The 13,225-nt window shown below is 39.8% G+C and overlaps 1 protein-coding gene across 1 annotated transcript in view; it reads right to left on the bottom strand.

Annotated features, from left to right (window-relative positions):
• Positions 1-12,564: 12,564 nt before the first annotated feature.
• The window catches only part of LOC107684901 (craniofacial development protein 2-like), a 1,471-nt gene continuing 810 nt past the window's right edge, over positions 12,565-13,225 (bottom strand). Inside the window, exon 2 of the mRNA XM_016481288.1 lies at positions 12,565-13,145. Coding sequence (XP_016336774.1) covers positions 12,565-13,145 — 581 coding nt within the window. The remainder of the gene's footprint in view (positions 13,146-13,225) is intronic.

Here is a 13,225-nt window from a genome sequence, read left to right as displayed (position 1 = left end):
TACTATTACATTTTAAATAGGGTAATTTGTAATCTGTAACCTATTACATTTTCAAAGTAACCTTCCCAACACTAGAACACTGTCTAACACTTAATGGCTGCTATTTGCTATTGTTATTTGATATCAATCTTTAATTTGAAAACCATGTTTCTAACATTTGTAAAACTGCATTTTTTTCCATCTTAAAATATATTTAATTACGACATATGCACACAATATCAAATGCAGAAATGTTAATCCATGCGTTTATGACCTCAAGGTTAGATTATTGTAACGCTTTATTGGGTGGTTGTTCTGCACGCTTAATAAACAAACTCCAGCTGGTCCAAAATGCAGCAGCTAGAGTTCTTACTAGAACCAGGAAGTATGACCATATTAGCCCGGTTCTGTCAACACTGCACTGGCTCCCTATTAAACATCGTATAGATTTTAAAATCTTGCTTAATACTTATAAAGCCCTGAATGGTTTAGCTCCTCAGTACTTGATCGAGCTCTTATCACATAATTAAGTTTTTATACAAGGTTTTTTTCTCTATTTCTGTCACTGATGGAGTTTTGATTCCTCACCTCTGTCGCCTTTGGCTTGCTTAGTTGGGGACACTTGATATTAGGCAATATTGTTGACTTGATTGCACAGATACTTGAAGAGAACTGAACTGAGCTGGACGATGACATCACTGAATCAATGATGAACTGACTTTAACTGAAAAACTGCCTGTTTACTTGTGTCTTCTGTTTAGAGCTGCTTTACAGCAGAATGTAATTCTGTTTGCATTTTTGACACAGTATTTTCCTGTTTAACACTGTAAAGTTACTTTGACACAATCTATAATGTATAAAGCACTATACATAAGTGTGACTTGACCTGACTTGACTATATGATAGTCCTGGATGATACCATATTAAAAGGTACACTATGCGCAAAAGCATGGTAACACTGTTACTTTTAAGTTAAAGAAAATTATATTACAATAATATGCTACAGTAGTCAGAGACAGCTAACTATTCATAAACTCAGTCTTGAGTTGGTTCTCTCTCATACAGTTGAGGGAAACTCAAAGTGGTGTATTTGAGCTCAGAGAGCTCGTCAGGCAGGTTTGCTGTAATTATGTGAAAAATTGCCTGAGTCCCTGGAGGCTTTCAGCCCAACGCAGGCAGGAACTATGTGAACCGGCATGTACTTCCACTGTCACTGCTCATTTTACAGCCTCGCTCACTCGCTCTCTCGCTCTCTCCTATCACATAAACATCTGTGCTATATAATTAAAATGTTTAATGAAGATCATTCATTTTTTGTGAATACATATTAAATATATCTATGCACCAGTTACATTAAATAGTTTTATTGATACATAAACAGTAATGAAATAATTAAATCATAATTGCTGATAATTTAATTATATATACTCATATTCATATGTACCTGTCTGTCAAATATTTATAATATAACACTGGACAAACCACAACAAGTCTAATTTCTTACACTAGATAGATGGCAGTGTTTTCTTTGTTCTAGCCTTGCCTTATGGGTGTGATGAACGCATGATTGATTTCACATTACATGTTTATTTGACTGTGCCAAAAGGACTCAGACTAGAATTATTATTGTTATCAAGGATAACTCCACTTCTTTCTACATACATATCTTCTATGTGTTTAACAAAATCTGACTGAATTTCATATCTGTCATGTTTGCATGATTGCATATTCATTTTGTAACTTGATTTCTTTTCACCCTAATGTGATCTCATGAGAAAGAACGAGATTCTCACTCTCATCAAGCTTCAAGTGGAATAAAGAGAAATGGCTTGATGAAGATCCTGTAATTTTGACACTAACTTTGACTTTTATCATTTTAAGCTTCAGACCATGTCTAATACCATGAAATTATAATATACCAACAGTATTCAGTATATATAACACTATTCTCTTCGCATCTCATCTCTCTCTCTATTTCATATTTCGTAATCCTGCTTGGCATCTGTCATGTTTCATGACGTCATGGATTACACAGTTAGCCATTTTACTCGGTTTGAATGTCTCAGTAGTTGCTTGCTTCTTACCATGCTAGTTTTATAGTGTTTGAGTTCTTGGTCCTGTGGAGACAAGTTTGGAGATCGCCCATAAAGGAAGCCCATATTCTGCTCAATGAGGCAAAGGAGAAAAACATGGCCCTGCAGGTAGCCATTATCCCGCAGGGAAGCCTGGCGCTGCTCGTCCAATATGAAGAACTGATCCTGAAGAATTCATGTTTTGCATATGGATGCATTCACATTCAACTGATATTTTGAGTAGACAACTTCACATATGATAGTTTACTATCTCATGTGAAGTTCACTACCATACTTCACAGTGGGGATGAGGTACTGAGGTTTCTGTCTGTCTTGGTGTTTGTTTCTGAAAACTCTATTTCAGTCATATCTGACCATAAAATCCAACAGTCCCAATGAAAGTTAGGTGTTTGATGGCAAGCTTCCCAAACAAGTTGCGATTATACAGGTTTGTAGTTTTGGAGAATTTCTGACACCAAGATGCCACTAGTGCATTTCTCCAAGTGTCCTCCTCCAACAGATTGTCTGGTCACTCAAACCATCCTCCTCATGTCTTCTTCCAGTTCGGTTGTCTAGATTTGATTGTCCTGATAGTGGCAATGAGCATTTCAACCACTGAACTATTTTCTTATATACTTATTTTGTTGCACATCTTGACTGTATTTTCAGGTCTTTCCCATAGTTGACTATAGGAATTTGTCATGTGTGTCACCTCAGATTTAGAGTCTAATGAAGCAGGAAGTCATCGCTTAAGCGTTCCTAATCACAAATGTGAACTTAAAAACATACAATATAAATCAGATTATACTCCCTTTTGATTTGTACACATTAGAATTTGTAGGGGTGCCAATAATTTTGGCACAAATATTTTGGAGAAAAACAAATTTATTAATTAAAAGTTAGATGTTTGTTAATATATTTACCATGCCGTCATCAGTTCTTCTGCAGTATCACGCAGCAGAATAATAGTCCTCCACTGCTGCAGTTGTATGGATTAATTACCCATTTTATTGCAACTACATTTCATATTTTTCTCATCAGACTAATGAATAGCTCGACACAACTCATAACGGGGCAGAGGGCTTTCTTCTGTGTAGACCAGTGGTTCTTAATGTGATAGGGGTTCCACGAAATAATTTGCTATAGCCTAAAGTATTTCCAGACTGTAAAGTCGCTTTTTTTATCATGATACATAGGCCTACTGTGATTTGTTCCAAAGTGACTTATATGATGCATTGAACGTCAAATAATCTAAATGAAGCCTTTTAAAAGACGAGTATTTACTGTGGTTCATGTTTGTGGCATGTGCCAGAAAGATGCTCAAGGAGACCGAGACGCGCTAAAGCAGCGCATTCTGTTGTTCTCTTTATTTTTCAAAGGCATTTTGTAGTTATTTTGAAAGTAACGTTACACAAATAAAAATATACATTTTACCATACGACTATAAATGACAGAGTATTAAGTTATTTCCCCTCGATGGGGAAAAAAATCCAAGTGAACATCAATCAGTACTCAATATTAATTTAAACTGCTTTAAATATGACTGCTGCTTATTTCCTGTGAAAATGCTGGAATGCCGCCACAATATAAACCGATTTGTAAACCACAAACAAGAGATGTTGAGCCAAAATCTCGTTTTCCATTTGTTAAACAAAATGAAAAAATTAGCCATCTTTTCATTTCTTGAGTGTATTCCTCCACGGAACACCAACTTTCAATTTTTGGTTCATACAGAAAAGCGGAAAAAATCAAATACTGACCAGTTCAAATTGAATGGAATAATTGAATAATAATTGAATAATTGATCGGATGATACATGGAGCTTTTCTGTTATGTACTTAAACAAAAATTTTTTTTTCTTTCTATGGGGAGTGTTATTTGCTTTTAGACAAACTAAACAAAACAGATTTAAACTAAACAACATGATTAGAGCAACATAAAAATGAACTTGAAATGAATCGGTTGTTTCATATTTCTTAGTGTAGAACATTTCATAGTGTGTGCTGTGTTTGTTCTGTCTTTCTCTTCTACATTTACATGTATTCACTGAGGAATTTGTCTTGTAAATACCATGTCATCAGAATATTAATCAAAATCCTAACTCAAGTATCACTTTCTTGAGTGTCTTTAGGTAGCAGTCAGCTTGTTATGCTGCAGGAAATTTCCATCTTCAAGTAGTTTTGTTGAAATGCCTGGGACCAAATGTGACGAGTAATGAGCCTTCACACCTGAAATACCACAGAGTAAACACACAAGAAAGACTTGACCAAAATTCAGCGTCTCTATTGAGGTTTCGAAATTAACAGGAGCGGAAATTCCCTCGCAAAAATCACCACTGAGCAAAGCCTAGTCTCTAAATGCATGTTTATGAATGTGGCATTTATCAGGATTAAACTTGTGTCTTTAAGATTTTTTTCATGCATTTTGCAGTCTCTCTGCACTCACTTGCAGTTGTGTAAACAATTACCAGCAGGAAATGTCATAATGTGAAGGACTGGCAGCTTCTTCAAATTGCAGTGTGTAATTTCTGTGCCTATAGGCACCAAACGGTATTGCACCATAATGAGGTCCTCAAACAGGTTTCCCAACACACCTTTCTGCCATTGTTCAGTCTATATTAGCTGGACGAAGCAAACTGTTAGCATTTATCTCAATGGCAGTGAAACAGCTTACACATTCTAACAGATTAATTACTATTAAAACAGGTGAGTGCCAACCCAAAATACAATATACATGCATTAATATATACATACATACACTCTGATGAGCAATTACATTATGAACACCCCCAACCTAGAGCAATGAAAGTGGCCTGGTCTGACGAATCACGATTCCTGGTGCATCACGTCGATGGCCGAGTGTGGATGAGACAATTACCAACAGAGGCTATGGCACCTGGATGCACTGTTGGGCGGACTGAGGCCGGTTATGCTGGGGGCGATGCTTTCTTGGGACACTTTAGGCCCATTTATCCCAATAGCCAACCCGATCTCATGAAAGTGCGTATAAATAGTACGCCAAATAAAAACGAAAACTTGTGGTATTGATACGCAAAAATGGACTTTGGCGTGTATATGCTACGCGATGGGTAGGTTGCGGGTTGTGGGGTAGATGCGTATCATATGTACGCGAAAACTGCGTATCATATGTACGCCAACAAATTTCGTATCATATGCACGCGAAAACTGCGTATTATATGCACGCCAAACACATGCGTATCATATGCACGCCAAAGTCCATTTTTGCGTATCAATACCACGAGTTTTCGTTTTTATTTGGCGTACTATTTATATGCATTTTCATGAGACCGGGCTCCAATGGCACAATCCCTGACAGCTGTCAGGTATCTGAACATCATTGTGGACCAAGTGCACCAATTCATGGCACCCATTCGTGGCCCGATGAAACATACCAATTCGCAAAACTAACAGAATGCATAGTTGATATAAAAACCTGGATGACTAGTAATTTCCTACTGCTAAATTCTGAAAAAAAACAAAAAAACTGAGGTTTTATTTATAAAAATAAAAACACCAAGAACATTTCTTCTTTCTTTATGCCTCTGTAGTTCATCGAAGTATTTTTTTTTTTTCATTATAGTTCATTATATGGGGCAATGCTAACTGGCATACAGAACAACCACTTTTTAAGTTTTGAAGACTTCACATACACTGGGATTGGAGAAAGTATTTCAACAATGAATCACAACCTGGTTACCTGTAAATTCCATAATCTGTTTGGAGGAAAATATTGTCAGGTATCACACAGACACACTGCAAATAGTTGTGTAGCAGCAGTCTTTGAGTTTCCTTCTACACAGAGACCAACATCTCAGAAGACTGTGCAAGATAACAAAGGTGAGTCAAACGACTCTTATATTGTTGACACATGGCCGGTGACTGTGAAAGACACGAATGTGGGACTCGCGGGTTTCTTATCAGCGTTTGAGCGCAATCTCATGCCTAACAGAAGCAATGAAGATGAACTCAGATCAGCTTCTCCTGTCCAGATCCCGAACAGAAAAGACAGAAATCTGTTTTGAGCGCAGCGCACAGGGCAGATGCTGATGTGAGTGAATGGAGATCTGCTCTGAGATCAGAACACAGTGTGAGCGAATGAGCTAAAGCTACATTCCATGAGCGTTATGATGTGAAACAGCAAAGCGCACAGAAACAATGATCACATTCATCCGTCATTTTCCTCTCCTTTTATCTCATGCTTTCTCCCTCTTTTCATAAGATTTTACCTGCACCTCAACCATAAGTGGGCCTGTGAAGAAGCAGCAATGACATCTGACCTCAGTGTGTAATGTAATGTCATTACAGTGGCCTCAAAAAGTCACACTTAAAAATACCTGAATGTCACTGTATTAGATAACAAAATATCTGTGGTTTCTTTTGAAGAAACCAAAATGTCAAGCAAAAACATCTGGCAAAAAGATGTTGGGTTTTAAATAATACTACGATATATTGAGTGAAATAAAGACAAAAACACGTTGTGGTTGTCAGGAATAAATTCATAGATAAGGTGGTGAACTACTCCAGTGTTTATTTTGTTAGGACGCCTGTGTGAACATGAGAACAACAACAACTTCTTACACAACCTTAAGATGATACTTGGTTTGATTTTTTCATGCTGTATGTGAAGTACAAGAAAACCAGAGAATGAAATCAGTGTTGAATCCTGGCATTTATCATAAAGCCACGTTCCACCGGTGAAGCATCATATGTTTCAGATCTTCTGTAAAGCCTGCAGATCTGGTTAGATGTGCCATAAATGACCCAGACAAGAAAAACTATCTTCAAATGTAAGAAGATGCTGAATTTTACAGCTTTACTGAAGCACAGCTCCAACTACTGGTATCTTAGCACACGTACATGCAGTTTTTTTGGAAGCTGGTATTTCGGGACAAAACAGACTGCAAAGCTGAAAACATAAAAGTTTATGTACAATCTGTTCAGAATATGCATCTATATCTGGATGCAACCACCAGTGTCGGGTGTAACACATTATTTTTAAATGTACAACAAAATATCTGAGTTTCTTTTTCAAATAACTAATAGCAGTTACTTTGTTTTCCCATTAATTCACTGACAGCTCTCCTGTCCCCGTGTTGAGAGAAATTGAGAGTGAGGTGCAGAGGCACTTCCTTCAGCCTGAGGCGTATTCATTTCACTTTAGGTGTGAAATGGCTTTTATAGATGCCAAAAATAAAACTTTTGGGTTTTTTGTTATTAAAAAAATGTAAGCCAAGCCCAGGTGACAAAAAGTAACAGAAAAGTACATTTTTTTCTTCATTTTTCCACTCAGTGTGTCAACATAACAAGCCTATTACTTGTTATGTGTCACCACAGTCTGATAATAATAAAATAATGTAAAAAAATGTATAAAAATAAAAAAGTTTTTAAAAAATGTTTTAAAATCTAAATATTAAACATGTCCTAAAATTATTCAATTTTTCTAGTGTTGCTAGATACTATATAGGGTAAAGGATATGATGGAAAATTATGGAAATTATTCCAACAATCCCAAATAATTACTTGGCTATTTCTGTGACAGTATTGCTGTATCATGGTTGTAAGCATACAATAAAACTCCAGCATCTGTGTGACTATATTAAGCTCAAAGCAGTTAAATATGAAAACTTATTTCTCAACCCATAGTATGTTTCTATTTCAATTTTTTAAGGGTTATAAATATTACAATATGGAGTATGGAGTAAAGGACAGCAGGTTTTAGGGGTAGAGAGTGCAAATGTAAAGTCATTCTGATGAAAGGCAAAATCAAAAGGCATGGTAAATCATTTGTGTTAAGAACATTCTAGTGATCATCTTACTTTTTCAAACTAATTACAGTTACGTTGTCCCACTTCTCAAGAATTAGAGAAGGTTACTACAGTATCATAGGCATATAATTCAAGCCTCATCAAGTGGATCTTTGCTCTGTAGTTGACTTCTTGAAACAGGAGACACTTTATGCACTTGCTTTAGGGAAAACACCAATATTTCTGTGTATCCTGCAGAAGCTGAGATCTTTCTGGAAGGAGTACACAGGATATTTTCACCCAACCTGTAGGGGGAAAGATGAAGAAAATAATAATAGTTAGAATGTGGTTTCTGTGGTATGCAGCCATGAAAGATCGGCCTGTTGTTTCTTGCAAAAGTCAGTTTCTGAAATATGACAGTTTGACTAATATATGTAACTCTGCCTGCATGTGCAGGAATACATCTAGAGAATAAAGACATCGCCACAATCAGGAGTCGAATTCTGTGATCGTAATCAATAGGGAAAATAAATATTGAAAATTACTTTTTTTTTAACCCATTCTTTCTTCCCCTGAATGTCACTGACGACAACAGGAACTCAAAGAAAACTCCTCAGAGCCGCAGGTAACACACACACACAGTCAACTGAGGGTAAATTTTGCACGTTTTTAATTAATATACTGTAGATAATCTAAAGCTGTGTCTTGGTTATTAGTAAGGTATAATATCTTCAACTACTTATATACTGTGCCCTCAAAAGTGTGATGAAAAAGTACATACAGTTCTTCTGAGTGTGTAGCAGAACAGTAGACAAGTTATGGGACATATTAGCATATTAAAATTGCATCAACGATTTTGGGACAACAATATTGCACAACAGACCACCGTTTCACATTATGTACATCCTGCAATCATCCTCACAGTAAACATCCTCATCTCCACATTAAACTTAATTTACCCTATTCATTTGTCTACAAGAGAAAGGAAGTAGATGTGGCATTTGTGGACCAGACTCATCTGCTTCGCTATTGGGATGTTCATGTTGTATTATTTGTGAAAAGATGACTAGAGTCCTGGATCAGCTTCAACACATGCGGTTCTCCTTTTATTCTGTTATCCCTTTGCATACACTGCATCACATCCTATAACCAAATATCTGCTGCCGGAGTCACAGAGTGGTTTCTGGAAGAATCGGAGAACTGTGGACATGATCATTTCACAGTGAGACAGCTTCAAGAAAAATGCCATGAACAGCATCAGGACCTTTTCATGGCTTTTGTCGATCTCTCCAAAGCTTTCGAGACAGTGACAGCTGCTCTAGGAGATTCTAACAAAATTTGGTTGTCCAAAAAAATTCTGTAACATTTTGTCACAGTTCCATGAAGGAATGGTGGCTCTTGTGACCATAGGTGGTCAGCAGTCAGAGCCTTTTAGAGTACGCACTGGAGTAAGGCAAGGATGTGTATTGGAACCTGTACTTTTTAACATCTACCTCCTATGTGTCACAAAGCTCCTGCATGATAAACTTGAAAGCAGCAGTGGGATCAGGTTGGATGGAAACCTCTTTAATATTCGTAGGTTCCAGGCCTCCACCAAGGTCTCAGCAATGCAGGTTCTTGAGTTGCAGTATGCCGATGACTGTGTGCTTTTGACACATACACCAGAAGACATGCAAATTATCCTTGCTGCTGCTGTGAAGACATTTAGCAGATTGGGTTTGTCAGTCAATACTACTAAAACAAGTGAGATGTCAATGCAGGCTCTGTCCTCCATCTACTGTGCCTGTTTTACCATAGTAAAACAACCACTTACAATAGTATCTGGGCAGCATTGTATCAGAGGACTGCAATCTCGATGACGAAATTGAAAATCGGATAAAGCAAGCCTCTGTAGCCTTTGGCAGATTTCGACGTAAGGTCTTTCAAAATAAGCACCTTGAACTGCTTACTAAAGTTAACATCTATAAAGCTGTCTGTATCACCTCTCTTCTTTACAGCTGTGAAGCCTGGGTTATATATAGCCGCCACCTAAAGTTGCTGGAGCATTTCCATATAGGATGTTTGCAGCAAATTTAGCTGATTACATGCTATGACTGTGTACCCCACTTTGAAGTGCTTGATAGGACAAACTGTAAGAGCATGGAAGCCATGATCACTGAACATCAATTACGCTAGGCACATTATTAGGCTGCCTCAAGATCAACGTCTAATCCTCTATGGTCAGCTCCATCAGGGCTGCCGTTCTTCAGGAGGTCAGAAGAAACGATATAAAGACCAACTGAAAACATCACTAAAGAAGTGTCTAATGAATCCCTCATGCCTGGAAGAATTAGCAGCATACCGCACCATCTGGAGGCACGCGGGAATAGTGCAGCTGGAATCAGAGAGAAATAAAGGAAACAACAAAAAAGACTAAGGAGACACACAACCATGCCTGCCCCTACAAATTCGGACTTAATTTGCCCAACCTGCAATAAAATCTGTGGATCAAGGATACACTGTAAAAAAAATCCTGTAAAATTTACAGTAGAAAAATGGCAGCTGTGCTTGCTGGAATTTTACCGTAAAAAATATGGTAGCAACATTTTAGGTTTTACGGTTTTAACTTAGCTGATATAATGTTAATATGTTGTTGTTCGTCCTTCGCTGGCGAAGATGACCACGACTTCTTCGAATCACTGGATGTTGTGGGTGCGAAGATAGCTAATGAGTCCAATCCTCGCTCTGAAAGTTCGATTGCAAAATGGACAGGCGAATGCTGGAGCCGAGTTTGCCAGAGATACGGTGCCGAGTCTGCTCTTGCTATGCTGGCGCTTCTGCTGCTGTTCTTCTATGCAACTTATCTCATACCCCGACACCCCAGATCTGACCAAGGTGCGCCAGGCAGAGCACTCTTGTGCAAGATCTTCCCAGGAGTCGGGACTGATGTTGCAGCATTTCAAGGATGCCTTCGAGCAATCTTTGTAGCGCTTTCTTTGTCCCCCTTGGGAGCGCTTGCCCTCCTTCAGCTCTCCATAAAGGAGACGTTTTGGTAGGCGTTCGTCAGACATGCGACAGACATGACCTGCCCATCTGAGCTGGGAGTGCTTGAGCATGGCGAAGACGCTCTCCATCTCTGCTCTCGGGAGTACCTCTGTGTCAGGAATTTTATCCTGCCATTTGATGTGCATGATGTTTCTGAGGCAGCGCATGTGAAAAGAATTGAGCTGTTTGGCATGCCGACTGTACACTGTCCAGGTTTCACTGGCGTACAGTAGGGAGGGCAGGACAACTGTGCGATATACTTTGAGCATGGTCTTCACGCTAATACCTCTTCTTTCCCATACTCTGTCATAAAGCCTGCCGAAAGCAGAACTTGCCCTGGATATCTGATAATTGACTTCCTCATCAATGCTGACATGACGGGACAGTGTACTGCCAAGGTAGATAAATTTGTCCGCCACTTTAAGTTCCTCGCCGTTGACTATGATGGTTGGTTCAGGGTATGGTGTTGCAGGGGCTTGCTGAAAAAGTACTTTGGTCTTTGTGCTTATTGTAAGTCCAAAGTCATCACAGGCTATGGAGAACTGATCCTTGCTCCTCTGCATGTCCAACTGAGTGCTGGCATTTAATGCACAGTCCTCAGTGAAGAGAAAGTCATGGGCGGTGGCTTCCTGCACTTTTGTTTTGGCTCCGCAAGTTAAACAACTTTCCATTGGTACGGTATCTGATACCGACGCCAATGTCATCGTCGTGAAATGCTTCTGTCAGCATAGCTGAGAACATCATACTGAAGAGAGTGGGGGCAAGGACACATCCCTGTTTGACACCATTTGTTACTGGGAATGGCTCAGAGTATACATCGCCATCCTGTACGCTTGCCTGCATGCCGCCATGGAACTGCCTAACTGAGAACATCATACTGAAGAGAGTGGGGGCAAGGACACATCCCTGTTTGACACCATTTGTTACTGGGAATGGCTCAGAGTATACATCGCCATCCTGTACGCTTGCCTGCATGCCATCATGGAACTGCCTAACCATTGCGATGAACTTGCCAGGGCAGCCGAACTTGGACATGATCTTCCAAAGTCCTTCTCTGGAGACAGTATCAAAAGCTTTTGTCAGGTCCACAAAAGTGGTGTAAAAGCCAACGTTCTGCTCCTGGCACTTCTCTTGCAGTTGACTTGCAGCAAAGATCATATCTACCACGCCCCTGCCGGAACCCGCACTGACTCTCAGGTAGCATGCCACGCTTCAGATGTTGGTTTAAGCGGTACACTTATAAAGATGAACGATGGAGGCATCCTTGAGCTCCTGTGGGACTTTCTCTTGGTTCCACATGGATTGGAATAACTCAGAAATCTTCCTGTTCAAATGTGGACCGCCAGAGGTGTAGATTTCCACTGGAATGGAGTCAGCCCCTGGTGCTTTGCCACTAGACAGACATTTAACTGCTTCTTCCACCTCAACTGCAGTAGGGGGGTCGGCAAGTGAGTGATCTATTGCAGCTTGCGGCAGACGGGCAATCGCTGCGTCATTGATGGAGGACGGGCGGTTAAGAACACTATTAAAGTGTTCTGCCCAGCGCTGAAGCACTTCTTCCTTGCCTGTTATCAGTGTGTTCCCATCTGCACTGAGGAGGGTAGACAATCCTGAAGAAGTGGGACTGTAGACAGCCTTGAGTGCGCTGTAGAAGTTCTTTATGTCCTTACGATCAGCAAAAGCCTGGATCTCGTCAGCTTTCTCACTCAGCCAATCATCCTGCATTCATCGCAGTTCAAGTTGGACGGTTCTTCTGATGTTGTTGAAAGCATCTTTCTTGGGTGCAGAGGACGGATCATTAGGGTATGATCTGTGAAGTCGATGTTTTTCATCTAGCAAAGATTGAATGCGCTCATTGTTGTCATCAAACCAAACCTGGTGCTTCCGTGTGGTGGTACCCAACACTTCCTTGGCAGTGGCATAGACCGCGTCTCTAAATGTAATCCAGTCTGAGTCAACATCGTGCAAGTCTAAATTCAAAGGTTCCAACTTGCTATCCAGCTCTTCTGCCAGTGACTGCTTAACCTGGGCACACTTCAGCTTAGAGACATTCAGTCTCATTGGAACCTTCTTCCCCTGTGGCCGTCTTGGAGGCTGAATTCTGATGTTAAGCTTGGAGATCAGCAGCTGGTGATCGATCCAGAATTCTGCACCACACATTGCTTTAGTTACTTTGACGTTTTGCCTGTCTCTTTGCCTGATAATAACGTAGTCTAGTAGGTGCCAGTGCTTTGAGCGAGGATGCACCCATGACGTCTTATTCAGGTTTGGAAGGTGGAAAACGGTGTTGGTGATTAGAAGCTGATGTGCGGCGCAGATTTAGCGTAACAGTAGACCATTACTGTTGCAGCTGCCAATGCCGTTGTTCCCTAGGACTCCTTCCCAT

This window comes from Sinocyclocheilus anshuiensis, unplaced genomic scaffold (assembly GCF_001515605.1).
Source record: "Sinocyclocheilus anshuiensis isolate Anshui unplaced genomic scaffold, SAMN03320099.WGS_v1.1 scaffold429, whole genome shotgun sequence".
NCBI lineage: Eukaryota > Metazoa > Chordata > Actinopteri > Cypriniformes > Cyprinidae > Sinocyclocheilus > Sinocyclocheilus anshuiensis.
This window is presented reverse-complemented; position numbering and strand designations above follow the sequence as displayed.